At 41.2% G+C, this 16405-nt stretch overlaps 1 protein-coding gene across 2 annotated transcripts in view; it reads right to left on the bottom strand.

The window, feature by feature from the left end:
• Positions 1–16405, bottom strand: part of LOC132300895 (AUGMIN subunit 4-like) — a 43782-nt gene that overhangs the window by 24481 nt on the left and 2896 nt on the right. Inside the window, exons 3-10 of one of the 2 annotated variants that reach the window (XM_059798183.1) lie at positions 16268–16336; positions 15956–16081; positions 6903–7253; positions 6313–6412; positions 5621–5666; positions 4766–4859; positions 4522–4593; positions 4039–4137 (exon numbers count right to left, since the gene is read on the bottom strand). In XM_059798183.1, coding sequence (XP_059654166.1) covers positions 4039–4137; positions 4522–4593; positions 4766–4859; positions 5621–5666; positions 6313–6412; positions 6903–7253; positions 15956–16081; positions 16268–16336 — 957 coding nt within the window. The remainder of the gene's footprint in view (positions 1–4038; positions 4138–4521; positions 4594–4765; positions 4860–5620; positions 5667–6312; positions 6413–6902; positions 7254–15955; positions 16082–16267; positions 16337–16405) is intronic. The other variant, XM_059798185.1, reaches the window with a different exon arrangement.

Genomic DNA, 16405 nt, shown 5'->3' with positions numbered 1-16405 from the left:
CTTCAAGTGTATGGTCGAAGACCACGGGAAGCATCCCACCAATTTTCTAATTCTATTAAGGTTCCTCCTCCTGCTGATGATCTTCCTATTACCTTGCGTAAAGGTACTCGCTCGTGTCACTGCACATCCCATTTCTAACTTTATCTCATATAATCATGTTTTACCCTCTTTATCCTGTTTTGTATCCAAGTTGTCTACTACTTCTGTTCCCAAGACTTTGCAGGATGCTCTTTCTAATTCAAATTGGTGTAAAGTAATGGTAGATGAAATGGATGCCCTTCATTGTAATGGAACATTGGATCTTGTTCCCTTACCTCCGGGTTCCAAACTGGTTGGTTGTAAATGGGTCTACACTGTCAAATACCATCATGATGGGTCTATTGAGCGTTTGAAGGCTCGTCTTGTTGCAAAGGGGTACACCCAGACCTATGGTGCTGATTATGACGAGACCTTTTCCCCTATTGCAAAGATTTCCTCTATCCGAGTCCTTATTTCCATTGCTACCAATCATAATTGGTCATTATTTCAATTAGATGTGAAAAATGCCTTCTTACATGCTGACTTAGCTGAAGAAGTGCATATGGAGCAACCACCTGGGTTTGTTGCTCAGGGGGAGTATCACCATGTTGTTTGTCGCCTTAGGAAGCCCTGTATGGATTGAAACAATCTGCAAGGGCTTGGTTTGGAAAATTCTCTGAGGCAACATTAGCATTTGGTCTTAACAAATGTTAGACAGATCATTCGGTAGTTCACCTGCACACCAAAGCTGATTTCATTTTTCTTACGGTATATGTAGATGATAGTATGATCACAGGTAATGATTCTGAAGGCATTGCTCAGTTGAAGTTGTTTCTGCAAAATCGATTCCAAACTAAAGACTTGGGTGAACTCAGATATTTCTTGGGTATTGAAGTTGCTAGATCCAATGAAGGTATAAGTTTATCTCAAAGAAAATATGTGTTGGATTTATTAAAAGAAACAGGTATGTTAGGTAGTCGTCCGGTTAATGCTCCTATGGATCCAAATACAAAACTCTTGTCTGATGAGGGTGATCTATTTAATGACCCTAGCAGATATCGACGGCTTGTTGGGAAATTAATTTATCTCGCTATCACTCGGCCTGATATTTCATATGCAGTGAGTATCGTAAGTCGGTTCATGGAAGCTCCTAGAATGCCACATTTGAATGTTGTTCTTCGAATTATCCGACACCTTAAACAAGCTCTAGGTTTTGGGTTACTGCATAAATCAAATGGGCATCTCAGGGTGGAAGGCTTTACAGATGCTGACTAGGCTGGTTGTCCCTCAGATAGGAGATCTACTACATGCTACTGCACATTTGTAGGAGGGAAACTTGTTGCATGGAAAAGTAAAAAGTAAACGGTGGTAGCACAATCTAGTGTTGAAGCTGAGTATAGGGTCATGGCACATACCTCTAGTGAGTTGGCATGGCTACAACATTTTCTCGAGGAACTTGGGATGATAGTCAAAACTCCAATTCCGTTGTTCTGTGATAACCAAGATGCTATTCATATTGCATCCAATCCTGTGTTTCAAGTGGGAGCATCTCTACTCCATTTGTGAAGTCTGGAGATGAGCTAGCTGATATGTTTACCAAAGCACTTGGTCATAATTGGCTAAGGACTATTTGTTCCAAGCTGGGATTATATGATATATATTCTCCAGCTTGAGAGGGAGTGTTAGAATATATATATATATATATATATATATATATATATATATATGCCAATTTGTAATTTAATTATAGTTTGTGGCCTTAGTATAATTACGCCTTTCTTACATTTGTATATAACCCCTATTTTTACTTCTCAAAAATATATATATATATATAACCCCTATTTTGTTTAGGGATTAAGGTAATGAGAATTGTGCAAACTCCATCAGTGTCGCTCTCTACTTCTAAATTCTACAAGAATAACCAAAGAAAATACATTTGTGAGCACGAGGATCAAGTTTGTCTCCTTCCGGACTTAGATTATGAACAAAACAGACACACCCAAACACCTTTGGAGGAATGGAAAAAGGGTTTTTGTCAGAAAACATCATTTGGAAGGGTGATTTTCCTTGAAGGACCCTAGAAGGCATGCGGTTTAAAAGATAAGTAACAACCAGAACTGCATTTGCCCAAAAATGTTTTGGAACATGCATTTGAATTATTAAGGCACGAGCGATAGCTAGGAGTGGGCTATTCTTCCGTTCATCAACTCTATTTTGTTGTGGGGTATCAACACAAGATGTTTGATGGATAATGCCCCTCGACTCAAAAGACTTTTGAAAAACATTAAGTTTATATTCAAGGGCATTGTCAATTCTAAGAACAAGTAATTTTGCATCAAACTGATTTTGAATTTCAGCATAAAAGGATTGAAAAACAGAAAATACTTGAGATCTATCTTTAAGAATATAAACCCAAGTTAAACATGAATAATCATCAATAAATAACACAAAATAACGAGCACCAAATAAACCAGTAGTACGAGTTGGTCCCCAAATATCCGAATGTACTAACTCAAAAGGTTTTAACCTTAGAAAAATCAACTAAAGAAGGGACCAAGGCTCAAAGACTATTTGAAGAGGGATGTCCATGGCGGCCATGCCACTAGTAAGCTGAAGAGAAGGTGGAATGTAGAGCGGAGCAGTAGTTGGTTGGAAGTAGTAAAGACCATCCTTCTCAAACCCCCCATCAATCGTCTTCTTCACCTTGAGATCCTGAAAGACACAACGGGAAGGAGAAAAAGTAACTAAGCAATTTAAATCTGATATGATTTTGCGAACTGACAATAAATTGAATGAAAATTTAGGGATATATAAAACTAATGAAAAAGTGAGACCCGAAATGCGGAAGGTACCAATTCCATGAACAAATGATTTAGCACTATTTGCTATAGTAACAACCGATGGTGAGAAAACATGAGAAATATCAGAAAGAAGAGATGGGTTACCTATCATGTGATTGATGATCCAAGGTGTAGAAGATGAAGCATGGAGACACGTATTACCTAAAGTAACGATAGTAGCAGTGGAGGAGGGTTGATTTGCACGCTAGCGCTTTACCAGAGAATCATATTCGGCTTTGGAGAGAACGACTAGTTCATTCGCAGGAGTGGGAGTAGTCTCCTCCGAAAACGAAGCTTGATTAGCCCAAGCTGGCTTGCCATGAAGAGCCCAACAGAAGTCAACAGAGTGATTGTTTCAGCCACAATGAGTACACTTCTTGCTCTCTGCCGCCACAAGTACCACGGCCTGCGTTGGAAGGACCTCTGCCCCCTCGTCCTCCACAGAAAGGATCATGTCGCTCAGTAGGAACAACAAGGACAGAGTGGTTGTCCTTCTCAATCACAGGGGCATGAATAGATGCTCTTCGAACTCAAGCAAAAGTCTCACTTCTTGTGGGTATCTCCTTGCCAGACAAAATCTGCGAACTGATCGGAGTGAGTTCGGATTTAAGTCCAAATAAAAAATTTGCCACCCGAAGCTCCTCCCTATGCCCTTTTTGTTGTTCTATGTTTGTAGTCAATGGTTGGTAGACATTCAATTCTTCCCACATGCCCTTCAGTTTTGAGTAATAATCTTCAATAGAACGATCTTCGTGCTAGAGATTAAAAATATCCCGATACAACTGATAAATACGAGAAATATTCTTCTCTGAAGAATACATGCCCCCGAGATTTTCCCAGATATCTTTGGCAAATTCTAGGAATGATACATTGTTGAAGATCTCAGGCTCCAAGTTGTTTCATAACCAAGTCATAATCTGAGCATCTTCTTTCTCCCAAGCCTCAATAATCTTTTCATCACTGGTGGGTTTGGTTGATTTAAGATATGACAGTTTTTCTCAAGCCTGTAAGAACACTTCGACGGCTCGAGACTGTTAAAGGTAGTTTGAGCCTTCCAGTTCTGGTGATTAACCCAAGAAGATGGGATTCCTTAGTATCCATCACAAGAGCTGCAGAACAAATGAGATATAGTAGCGTGCAGGAGCCGAGATAAGAGAACCAAGATCTAACCGAGATGAACCTGAGAGAAATTATCGAGGAGAGAGCCAAGGAGGGATCCGAGAGAGGTTGCCAAGATGAGAACTGAGATCGCCGAGGAGAGATTGCCGAGAAGAGATAGCTGAGAGAAAGCCGAGATGAAATCAAGATCTGAGAGTCTGAATAAAACTAAAAAAAATTTAAAGAGGGATCGATTTCCGCTCTGACACCATGTTGAGAGAGAGAGAGAGAGAGAGAGAGAATCTGAAAAACGTATATGTTATTGAGCAAGTAATACAATAATACAATGGTGTTTATATAGGAGAAGCTACGGGAGTAAGTGAGTGGAGAATAAGTAAACCATATACATGGTAGTTCTATATATGGTAATGTGGGGTAGGTGACAACTCAAACAAATCTAATTGTACACGTGACAACTCATACAATACTAACTGTACACGTGTGACAACTCATACAATATAGTACAACACTTATCAATTGAGAAAACTGGAACTAGAAAGCTTACATATTTATGTTGATGTTGCAACTTCAAATCTTTGACCAGTTTGATGAGCACTCCAAGTATCTGCTCTAAGACCTTCCAGTTGGAAATAGATTATATGTCACATATAATCAGAATAGCATAAGACCTGTGCTTATAATAATGAAAGTACATTACAATACAAAAGTTTGAAATTAAAAATTGGATTGAGAAAGAATGCAGGGATAACAAAATATACAAATATTACAGAGAACTCCTATTCACATACATTGAAATATTCTGCCAGTTTTCTATCCGCGGAATATAGATCCTCCTGCAAAGATGCCTCTTCCCTCTCGATCTCCTCAATAATTAACTTTGCCCTGTTTTAATGATTAGTGAGAAGAGCGCAAGATAAAGGCTAAAGGTCTTTTGAGAAAAATGGTTTCTAATTATTGGAACATGAACTGAGCAAATTACTATATGGCAGCACTAGGTAGTTTAGAAGGTAGATTCAGAAATTTTCCAGAAAGATATCTGCAATGTCATGTTGTGTTTTCATTAGCAATGAAGTAATGCAAAGTATGAGATGATTCAGACCGAATAGCCATCTCATTGTCTGAATAAAATTTTCAACCATTGAGGTATAAAAAAGGACAACTTTATTCATTTCATCATGATGGGTTGAGGCTGGGTTGAGGCGCCTGTTTTGATGTTTCAGCATTTCATGCATATTCATGTTTCAGCTGCTCAAACAAGAAAATAAGGAAAGGCCCAGAAACAGCCAGCCCTGAGTAAATGATAGATCTTGAAGACAGTTCTAATAATGTTCTCTACTTGTTTAGAAAACAAACTGTATTAGGAGACACAGAAGTAGGATGAAGAAATTTTGAAAAATGACTTCGATGTTCAAACATTAGAAAATGTTTTTGCTCAATCGCATTTTGTAGCCTTCAAATTGGAGTCAACTGAATGACAACAAGCACTTATAACAAGACACCATGCTTTTACAAGTGATTATAAATGTCAACATAACCTGTTCTGTTATAGAAATTCAAACAATCAGAAAATATAGTATACCCTCATAGACTTGACATTTAGGGAAGATATAAACATAATGACCATGTGAAAAAAGAATACAAACCTTTCTAGAAGCCGAGCATTTGAATTTTGACTACCAGTTGAAGAGTCTGCAGCACCCAAAAGAAGGGTAATTTTATGCACAGAATCTCTCTTTATATATCTATAATTCTATGTAACTATATTTTACATATTTCTTCATAAAGTGATGCACTTGTGTATAATGTAGACACACACATGCACACATCAGTGCGTGTGAACAATCTTCCAAGGGCTGGAAACCCTCTTCTAACAACATCCACACACAAAAATACATGTGGAATTCATGCATCATGGCAATCCATCCTGGCTTCTTGAACCAGACTTGTTATAATAGTGAACATCCAAATTATCAGTTATGATGCACAAATTTAGCTGATAATTCGTAAATGGTATGAAGAAAAAGAGCTACCTATCCCCAAGAGGTAGATCACAAAAATAACTACACCTTTCCTCTCTTCTCACTCTACCAATCCTCGAACTCTAAACCTAAGGGTTGACAAGACGAGCCAACTCCTAAGCCAAAGAGACCATTAGAGGACCAGTAACAAACTACATAGCTCAATAGGTTGTATATAAGATATAATACATGTATGAGTGTGTGCTTGTGTAGAGAGAGAGTACTTTAAGACTTACCCATGTCATGTAATACAAACATCTGCTAATGAGAGAGAGAGAGAGAGGGAGGGAGAGAGAGAGATAGAATTTAAGACTGACCCATGTCATCTACTACAAAGGCATCTGCTAATTTATCACACTTGGCTTTTAAACGACCCTCAATCTCGCGTAAAAGCAACATCTGGTACTCTGGCATGTCCTATAATTACAGAGAATCAAAATTATTAATCATTAAAATTTATTCACTCAGACGAAGAAAGAAGAACAAGGAAAAGAATTGTCATGACTATAGATCATACCAATCAACAACAAACGAAATAAAAATACATTGCCTATACATTGTGCATATGGATACAGAGAAGAGCTTCACAAAATGCATAGAATAAGAATATCTACATTTTATTAGAATTTGTCGCTTCTATTCATCCATCAAATTTTCATCACCAATTTGCACTTGGTGTAACTCCTCAGTTTTGCAATCCTCAATTCAAATCTATATATCATTCCCTCTCGCTCTACACGTGTTCTCTAGATTCATATTCATCCTATTCCTTCACACATCCCTCTCTCCCTTCACATACATCTATACATCCCTCCATAAGCAAATTCTCCCTCGCTAGACACTAGTGTAGAAGAGGATAGAAGAAGAAAATAAAGTTGTAACCCATTCCCCAATGGGGGTATCATACCATTGATAATGGTGCTTGTCGGAGCTGAGTTTGCCATAAATAAGCAGGTGTTATTCCAAGAAATCTATTAGGAACACCACCAACTCCAGGTTCCTCAGCATCAGTAGCACTGCAGGAAAGAGTATTTGCTGCACCACCAGCACTAATTGCAGAAATATTTGTATAATTTGTTGAGTTCGAGCTTGAGCTAATGGTGACACTGGTACTCATACTATCAAGGGAGCTTCTTGACATTATACTCCACTTTTCAATTTCTTCCTCGTGAATCTCACCATCTTTGGAAATCAGAGGGAGCCTCAATTTTTGAGCTGCTTCTGCGACAACTAGGCGGTGCTCAAGAGCCTCATAAACCTGAAAATTATTGGATTTTTCATCATAATTCCTGAAAATTCAATACAGCTAAAATGCCAAGAATTTAAAATATGAAAACAGAGATTATTTTTATTTTTCAAATTCTCAATGTTGTTTCGCTTTCATTCCTTTTAATAATGACTATGAGTTTAAGTAAATTCTCTTGATAAACATCTTTTACACTGAATGCCAAAACGTGGCCATCAGTTGTGAGTGAAAAACATCTGTACTTTTGATGCAATAACATAGCAATTAGTTGTTTTGCTTCACCTTATACCTAAAATACACACCCATAACCACATAATGTATCTTATATTTCAAATTTGCAAACGCATTGCACTTGCCATATCAGGCAGTATTAAGATTAGAATTGGGAAGGCAAAGTCTTCAGCGAACAACCAGATTAATTGGGTTTCTAGCATGGGGTGATAGAGATCCGTCTTATTTCTAACATTCTAGTCAAGTGTGAACATTACGTTATTATCTCCACTTTGTTGAGCAAATAGAATTATGAAATCAGATATTAATAAATAAATTACTACGTTAGGAATATATACTTTGCAACATAGAAAAAATATAATTATATTAAGAATGAAGATCTACATAGAAATTTTATCAATGTTTCAGTCAATAACATAAAACTTTGCCACATAGAATCAATAAGACAGAACTCACGGCTGAAACAATAGAAACTGAAGAAGAGATTATTAACATAAACTAAAATATTCAAAGCTGTAGGTAAGAAGAAGAAATTATTTAACATAAACTAAAATATTCAAAACTTTATTTCCTGCAGCGCTGAACTAATTCAAATGTTGTAGTTCTCTCCCATTTGCTATGTAGAATTGCCTCTGTTGTTTCCTTGTTCTCATTTGGCTGCTTTCATGAGAGCCCTCGATGGCCAGAAGCTGTCGCTTTTGGAGGTCGCAAGCCTCCCTCATCTGGATCTACAAGGAGAGGTGGAGTGCGTATCTTCATTCAGAAGGCATGTGTTTAGGGTGGACAATCACAGCACTTCTACTCGTGAATTAATGCTTAAGTCTTGCCTTGTTGGGAGATTAGACAGAGATGTGGGGTCTTTGGAGGAGATTGAAGAGTGGGCTACGAAGAAATGGAGGATCTCGTGTGGGGTTAGGGTTTCTTCACTGGCTGATGGTCTTCTGCCGTTCCGATTCCTGTCGATTAAGGAGGCACAGAAGGTTCTTGATAGGGGTAAGAAAACATGAGGTGATGCACAGTTGTTCATCGACCTATGGTGTTACAGGGTTGGGTATTTTGAGTTGAGAAAGAAGACTAATCATGGGAGAGTCATCATGTACAGCCTTCTGCTGCATTTATGGTGTCAGAAGCTTTTTGTTGCAATTGGGGATTTATGTGGAGGATTTTGGGTTGTTGAGGCGTATGAATTGAGCAACACAAAGAGGATTGTTATTACTGTGGTTGAAGGTGGCGAGATCCCGGAGTCATTCATCGTGGAGGACAGGTGGTGGGCCTTCATAATTTCATTAACAGAAGAAATCGCTCCTTCCCTTGTGCCGGTTTCCAAGTCCTGCACCGGAAGTGAAGGTTTTAGGCCACCTGTGGTGTCGGAAAGAAGGAAGCGACCATCTCACAGGTCTGGGACTGGGTCTGGGAGTGTGCCGGAGGTTCAGATGATGGATCTGCAGGACCGCCGGACTCAAGGACAGGGACGCGTGAAGCTGAACACGCCAAAGGCGAGTGGGATTGGGAGGGACGTTAGCGGGACACATGGTTGACGGACAGCTGCCTCCCGTCGCAAGTGGATGACAGCTGCTTCTACACATGAAGAGACAAGTGAGAGTAGGGGATATTTGAGTTCTGCATCTGATGGACTTGATGGGATTGGGCCTAGACAGCATGGACCTGTGCAGATTGGTTCATTGACAGAGTTTCAGGAAGTTGGGTCGGGCGTGACAGGCCCAAGTTATTTGGGCCAACCTCTTATCCTGGGCCTGCACATGCCAAGTCCAATCACAAACACATAAAAGATAGGGTGGTGAGTTGGGGTCCAAATAAGTGCTTTACTGTTTCTATCAATGGATTGCAGCCCAGCCCAACTTTTGTTAAGGTGCCCAGTATGGTTTCTCAAGGCCAAATCCATGATTCGGCACAGCTGAAGTCGGACTTGAGGTATTGGTCACGATCGGAGAAGGAGCATTGGGCAAAGGTGAGTGTGAACAAGAAGGAGGGTGCTGGCTTGATTTCGAAGAAGTTTCGGCACAGTGAGTGCTGTCAGAACTTGCTCTCTGGTAACATATTTGGACCGCTTCAGTCGGGTTCTCCGTGTGATGTCGAGGATGGTAGTTGTTCATCCATCAAGAAAGATTGTCAATCTTCAATTAAATCGCATCAGTCCGGTAAAAGATAGACTAGAAAAGACAAGCAAAAATGGGTGGCCCGCAAGGTTATTCATTCTGAACCTAGTATGTACCCTTCTTCGTTTTCTCGAAGCTCTCTTTTTGCTCTTCCTTCTGCTTCTACTCCTTCTTGTGGGGGTGTTGAGGAGCGAGGCGGGGGAGGATTTTGATGGGAAGTCGTTGATGTCTCGGATGTTATCGCCAGTGGTGGAGGTGGACTCCGTAGATGAGGTGATTTTATTTTTTTTTTTTTTTTTGATAAGTAAGATTTTATAAAAACGCTCCAAAAAGGGGAGCGAAGCCCAACGGGAACAAAAGGAACAGAAGGGCCAAAGGGCTCCTTAGACCTTCAGAGAGGGAAAAAAAACAATAATTTCCTCCATAAATCTATAATCTCTCCTTGAAACCCAACAAAAAAGAGTAGAAATAACAGAGAACTTAAGCATAGAAACAGGCTTCTTTTTCCTGTCAAAATATCTCCTATTTCTCTCAAGCCAAATACACCACCAGATACAAAGCGGCGTAGCCCTCCAAGCATCCCAAATGCCAGCCCCAACAGAGACGCCTCTCCAAGCCTCAATCAACCCTCTAGAGGAAAAAGGCATGGCCCAATGAACCCCAAATAAACGAAGCATCAGATCCCAACAATCTATGGCCATGCTGCAATGTAAAAGGAGGTGATCAACAGTCTCCTCATTACACAAACACATGTAACAGTGATTAACCACCACCTGATTCCTCCTCCTCAGATTATCCTGGGTTAAAATCTTACCCAGAACAGAGGTCCAAGCAAAAAAGGCGACCTTGCGGGGAGCCTTGGACCGCCAAATAGACTTCCAAGGGAAGGGATCTCCATGACCAACCGAAAGGCGTCTGAAAAAGGACCTAACCCCAAAACGGCCATGCGAGGTAGGAATCCAGAACCACCAATCCGATCCCCCAATAGAAATCACCTGACTGTACAACAGCTCCAGAAAACGAGAAACATCCTCGATCTCCCAATCCTAGATGAGGTGATTGAAACAGATTTTACTAGGTATGGGGCTTTTGGGCTGTCAGAAAGGGATGGGACGGTCAGTTTGCTTGTTGATGGGGGTATTGATCGGAAATGTGTAGGACATGATGAGTTTTGCTCTGATTTCTCCTCTTCCATTCAGTATGGTACGTCTGGGGATAATTTGGGTGGGCTGGCCAAGCCTCATCTGGGTAGAGGAAGGAAAAAGTTTGTGTTTACCCAAGGGCGATGTTTTGGACACATCAGATGGTTTGTTTGCCAGAAAAGATGACAGTTTGCATTGGCAAGGACATCTGTATTACCTTTAGTGATGAATCAGCTACTTTGTTGGTTCAGGAATTGCAAAAACACAGGTTTTTGTCTGATGAAGTGCTCACTTATGATCCAGATTGAAGGTGAGGTGGATAGTGTAGTTGACTGGACCTGTGTTGATGAGGTGGAGGAGCCCGACGGAGGTGATGTTGATGGGAGCAGTTGAGCAAGGCAGGTCTCTTAACATGATCTTGTGGGCGAAGGAGGGTCACCCTAATCTGAGGATGGTTGATCCACTGGCAGTTGTGAGACCGGAGGTAGGGGTGAGCAAATAATCCGCCAATCCGTCAATCCAGTCAAAACCAATCTGATCCATGTGGTTCGGTTCGGTTTTCAGATCTCATGGTTCAGTGATGGTTTAGAAAAATAACAATTCGCTATTCGTAGTTCGGTTAACGGATTGGCTTAGAAAAACCGATCCGGTCCGTTAACCAAACCGATCCGATCTGTTACCTTAATTATATATTAATATATTTTATATATATAACTATATATATACTTACTATATTTCTATATTTTTTTTATTATTTAAGACTTTAAGTTATCCCTAGGTCACCAAAGTCATAACAGGTTTTTAATTAATAATTTGAGATTTAATGGGCCATAAAGTGTAATCATATTGGGCTGTTGAAAAGCCCAATCCGTGGAAACCGAACCGATCCATTATTTCACGGATCGGTTTGGTTCGGATTGAAGGTCCCCACGGATCGATTCAGTTTCAAATTTCACCAATCCGTGGTAACCGGATTGAATTGAACTTTACCCCCAAACCAAACCAATCCGATCCGTGATCAGCCCTAACCGGAGGGTATGGACAGTGATATTGTAAGGCAGGATTGTAGTGATATTGGAAAGGATTGGGTCATGGCAAATATCAGGGCCACTAGCGAACTGTTGGGTGTCTCTTGCAAGGGCAATCGAGACCAGGCCGTATCAATCCTTCATGCTACGGTGGAGGGGGGAGAAGAGGAGATGAAACAGATCTCTCAGAAAGGAGAGTAGAAGGAAAAGAATCATCCCTCTTAGAGAGGGGAGAGGGAGCTGAGAAATCTTTGTTCAGACGTGAACTATGAAAGGAAGATAGGGGGCAGAAGGAAAGGGGGCCAGGGGCAGTGCTAAGGGGGGAGGGAGGGTAAAGGAGAGATGGGTGTTAATGTTTCCTCATGAAGCTACGAATTTTATCTTGGAATGTCCATGGTCTCAATGACCCGGGTAAGAGGAAGGTGGTGAAGTTAGTAGTAAGAAAATGGGGGTTTCATTTGGTGTGCCTTCAAGAAACGAATGCAATGACCAATTGAGTGGTTAAGAGCCTTTGGGGAAGTCGGTTCGCTTAGTGGGAGGTTCTGGATTCTTTAGGGGTCTCTGGAGGCATTCTCCTCATGTGGGATAGGAGATGGATGGCAAGGGTGGATATTTAGAGGGGCGTTTCTCTCTTTCTTGTGATTTTGTGATGGAGGAGGATAGCTTCTCTTGGGCTTTTTCTGGCGTGTGTGGGCGGTGGATGATTGTGAGAGGCTTGCACTGTGGGAAGAGCTTAGTGTGGTGAAGGGGGATTTCAATGTGGTTAGGTCCCCGTCAGAGAAATCTACAGGTGGTCAATGGACTCCGGCTATGATGCAATTTTCGGAGTTTATTGATGGACATCAGCTTATTGACCTTCCATTAGAGGGAACTACTTTTACATGGTCGAGTGGTAGGTAGGGAGGTCCCTACTCTTTCCTGCCTGGATAGATTCTTGGATAGATTCTTGATTTCTAGGGAGTGGGAGGAGAAGTTTCCACACGCAGTTCAGGCTGTTTTGGCTAGGGTAACGTCGGGCCACATTCCTTTGGTTTTGGATTTTGGAGGATTGAGACCTCGTTACACTCCATTCAGATTTGAGAACATATGGCTTAGGACGGTGGATTTTCAGGGGAAACTGGGAAAGTGCGGTCTTGGTGGGAGGAGGACATGGTGGTGGGAACGTCGAGTTTTATTTTGTCAGGAAAGCTTCGACTACTGAAGAACAAACTCAAAAGATGGAATAAGGAAGTGTTCGGTAATCTAGAGTGGAGGAAGAATAGGGCCGACATTGCTGAGATTGATAGATTGGAAGGGGTAGGTGGTATTGTTGAGTCTCAATGTAATAGGAGAGCAACTTGTCGGGCAGAGATTGTTGAGATTGCGGTTATGGAGGAAATTTCGGGGCAACAAAAATCTCGGGCTTTGTGGCTCAAAGAGGGAGACCATAATACAAAGTTTTTTTCATAGAACTGCTAATACCCATAGGAGGGGCAATCATATTGGGCAAATTTGTGTGGACGGAACGGTGTTGAATATAGAGGAGGAGGTGCGTAGGGAGATCGTTTCTTTCTACCAGAGGCTATACTCTGTGCCTCTACGTTGCAAGTCAAGGCTCGATGGCCTTCATTTTGACTCTATATCAGCTGTGGATAGAGATGGGTTAGAGAGTCCTTTTACAGAGGAGGAGGTTTTGAAGGCTTTGATGAGTTGTGATGGTGACAAGGCTCCAAGTCCGGATGGCTTCACAATAAGATTATTATTGGAGAGCTGGGAGGTGGTTAGACAGGAGGTTATGGGCACTTTTCATGAGTTCCATTCTAATGAGAGGTACGAAAAGTCGTTGCATGCATCTTTTATTACTCCAATTCCTAAGAAGGGTGGTGCTTCTGTCGTTAAGGATTTTAGACCAATAAGTATGATTGGGTGTATCTATAAGCTTATTGCTAAAGTCCTTGAGTTAAATTTGAGGAAGGTTCTGGACAGAGTCATCTCTAAATCTCAAAATGCGTTCATTGGGGGTAGACAGATCCTGGATTCCGCTCTCATTGCCGGTGAATGTTTGGAATATAGGCTCAGTAGCGGTGTTCTTGGCGTTCTATGTAAGCTTGATATTGAGAAAGCTTATAATCATGTTTGCTGGAATTTTTTGTTTTATCTGCTAGAGAGGACGGGTTTCAGAGAAAGATGGAGGAGATGAATCGACGCAGGCGTTTCCTTTGTCAGATTTTCTTTGTAGGTGAACGGGTCTCCATCGAGGTTTTTTTGGCAGTTCTCGTGGTTTGAGGCAAGGGGACCCACTCTCCCCATTCTTGTTCATTATTGTTATAGAGGCTCTTAGTAGGTTGATGAGAAGGGTTGTGGATTTGGGATTTATCAGGGGCTTCAGGATTGGTCCAGATTCAGTTCAGCAGATGGAAATCTCTCACCTGCTTTTCACGGATGACACTCTAGTTTTCCGTGAGGCAAAGAGATATTTGAGATGTGCCCCGGTTTGCTTTTAGGCAGTTTCAGGTTTAAAAGTCAACGTGGGCAAGAGTGCTTGTTCCTGTGGGGGAGGTTCAGGAGGTGGCTTCTCTTGCAACGGTTTTAGGTTGTGGGACGAGCTCTTTCCCTATTTCTTGCATTGGCTTGCCGTTGGGTGATTCATCAAAAGGGTGGGAAGTTGGGACCCGGTGATAGAGCGTTTCGAGAAAAGGTTGGCTGGGTGGAAAAAGCAATATCTTTCAAAGGGAGGGAAAGTTAATTTGGTGAAGAGTACATTGTCCAGTCTTCGAACTTATTTTCTTTCGCTTTTCCAGATCCCCTACTCTATTATTAGAAGACTTGAGATGCTTCAACGAAACTTCCTCTGGGGCGGACTAGGGGAGGAGTTTAAATTTCATCTTGTCCGGTGGGAGCAGGTCTGCAGACCCTTTAAGTTGGGCGGTCTTGGGATTAGGAGATTAGCCCCTTTCAACAGAGCACTCCTAGGCAAGTGGTTATAGAGATTCAACAATGAAAGACATAGGTTACGGAGGAAGGTTGTTTCATGTCGTTTTGGGGAGGAGAGAGAGGGATGGTCATCTAGGCCGGTCAGATCTGCTGTCGGCGTGAGGGTGTGGAAATCCATGGGGAAGGGATGGGATGAGTTCTCTAAGCATATTAGATTCAGAGTTTGGGAAGGAAGGGACATCCGGTTTTGGGAGGACACTTGGTGCGATGATCGCCCATTGTCTTATTTGTTCCCAAGGTTATTCAGGATTGCTGTTGATAGACATGCTTTGGTAACTGACTTTTATCGACTCGATAGCGGTAGGTTGTCTTGGGATGTGCGGTTCCAGCGATCCTTTCAGGTTTGGGAGTTGGATGACGTCATTGGCTTGCTAGACCTTTTATATAGACAGGAGGTGGATGGTACTGGTTCGGATTCTTTGACTTGGGTGCCTTCTTCGCAGGGGACTTTTCAGGTCCATTACTTTTTTCTCTGCCTCTCCGGTTTCACGGTTCCAATTTCTCTTGGAAAATGGTTTGGCATTCGAAGGCTCCTCTTAGGGTGGCCTTTTTTGTTTGGACTGCAGCTTGGGGTAAAATCTTGACTCTGGACAATTTAAGAAAGAAAAGACAAATCATAATCAACCGGTGTTGTCTGTGTAAGAATGACGAGTCTATGGATGATCTTCTTTCGCATTGTCCCGTGGCTCATGACTGCTAGAGTCTTATTTTGGTTCTTTTTGGCGTCCAATGGGTTATGCCCCGGACCTCAAGGGATTTGATTGACATTTGGAAGGGCCAAAGGGTGGGGGATCATGCTCGTGAATATTGGAGGGTGACCCCCCTTTGTGTTTGGCGGAGTTTTTGGAAAGAGTGAAATAAAAGATCTTTTGATGGGGAAGAATTCTCCATTGGGGCGTTGAAATTTTCTATTATTTTTTCTCTTTTTAATTGGGTTATAGGGAGAAATTGTATATCTTTATATGAAGTCGTGGACTTTTTGGGTTCTTTGGGTCATTAGGACTCCCTTTTTTTTATTATTTCGGTTATTGTACAACTCTTGGGACGCTTACTCACACATTTTTACTTATCAAAAAAAAAACTAATTCAAATTAAAGAATGTGTATAAAGATGGTCATACGCGGTTAAACCATTCAAGACTAGCTATATAACCCAAAAAAAGTCAGAAGACAGGCCAATTTTCCTATAAAACTGAGAAAATGTAAAGTACGAAAAAGTGAAACCTCAGGAGAGTTCTTCAAACCCAGTTGTGGGTACAGACCCTGGACGTCTCGGATACCTCCAAGGTTTGCTACTGAAACAGCCTGCTGATATTCTTCAACCATAGCAATAGCCTCACAGTAAATTGCCTACATTGCCCACCACAAAATAAAAAATAATAATATGTATCATATATGAAACAAACATGAAAAAATTAACACTAGAAACCCAAACCCTAATTCCCCAAAACACCAAAAAACGCATATAAAACACCAAAAAACGCATATAAAACACCAAAAAACGCGTATAAAACAAAGCAGTGATTAATTCCTAACATTGTACGAGCATAACAATACCATGGCTTCCAAATAACGCAGTCTCTCTCTGGACATTTCCTCTCTCGCCTGCAACAGCAATCAACCAATCAACGAGAAATGGTATATATGAAGCATGGGTAAATATACATGTATATA

This window comes from Cornus florida, unplaced genomic scaffold (assembly GCF_030987335.1).
Source record: "Cornus florida cultivar Cherokee Brave unplaced genomic scaffold, ASM3098733v1 CherokeeBrave_3.0.0_Hap2_Chr03, whole genome shotgun sequence".
Taxonomy (NCBI): domain Eukaryota; kingdom Viridiplantae; phylum Streptophyta; class Magnoliopsida; order Cornales; family Cornaceae; genus Cornus; species Cornus florida.
Note: the sequence above shows the minus strand (reverse complement) of the source record. Positions and strands in the feature narration are given on the sequence as shown.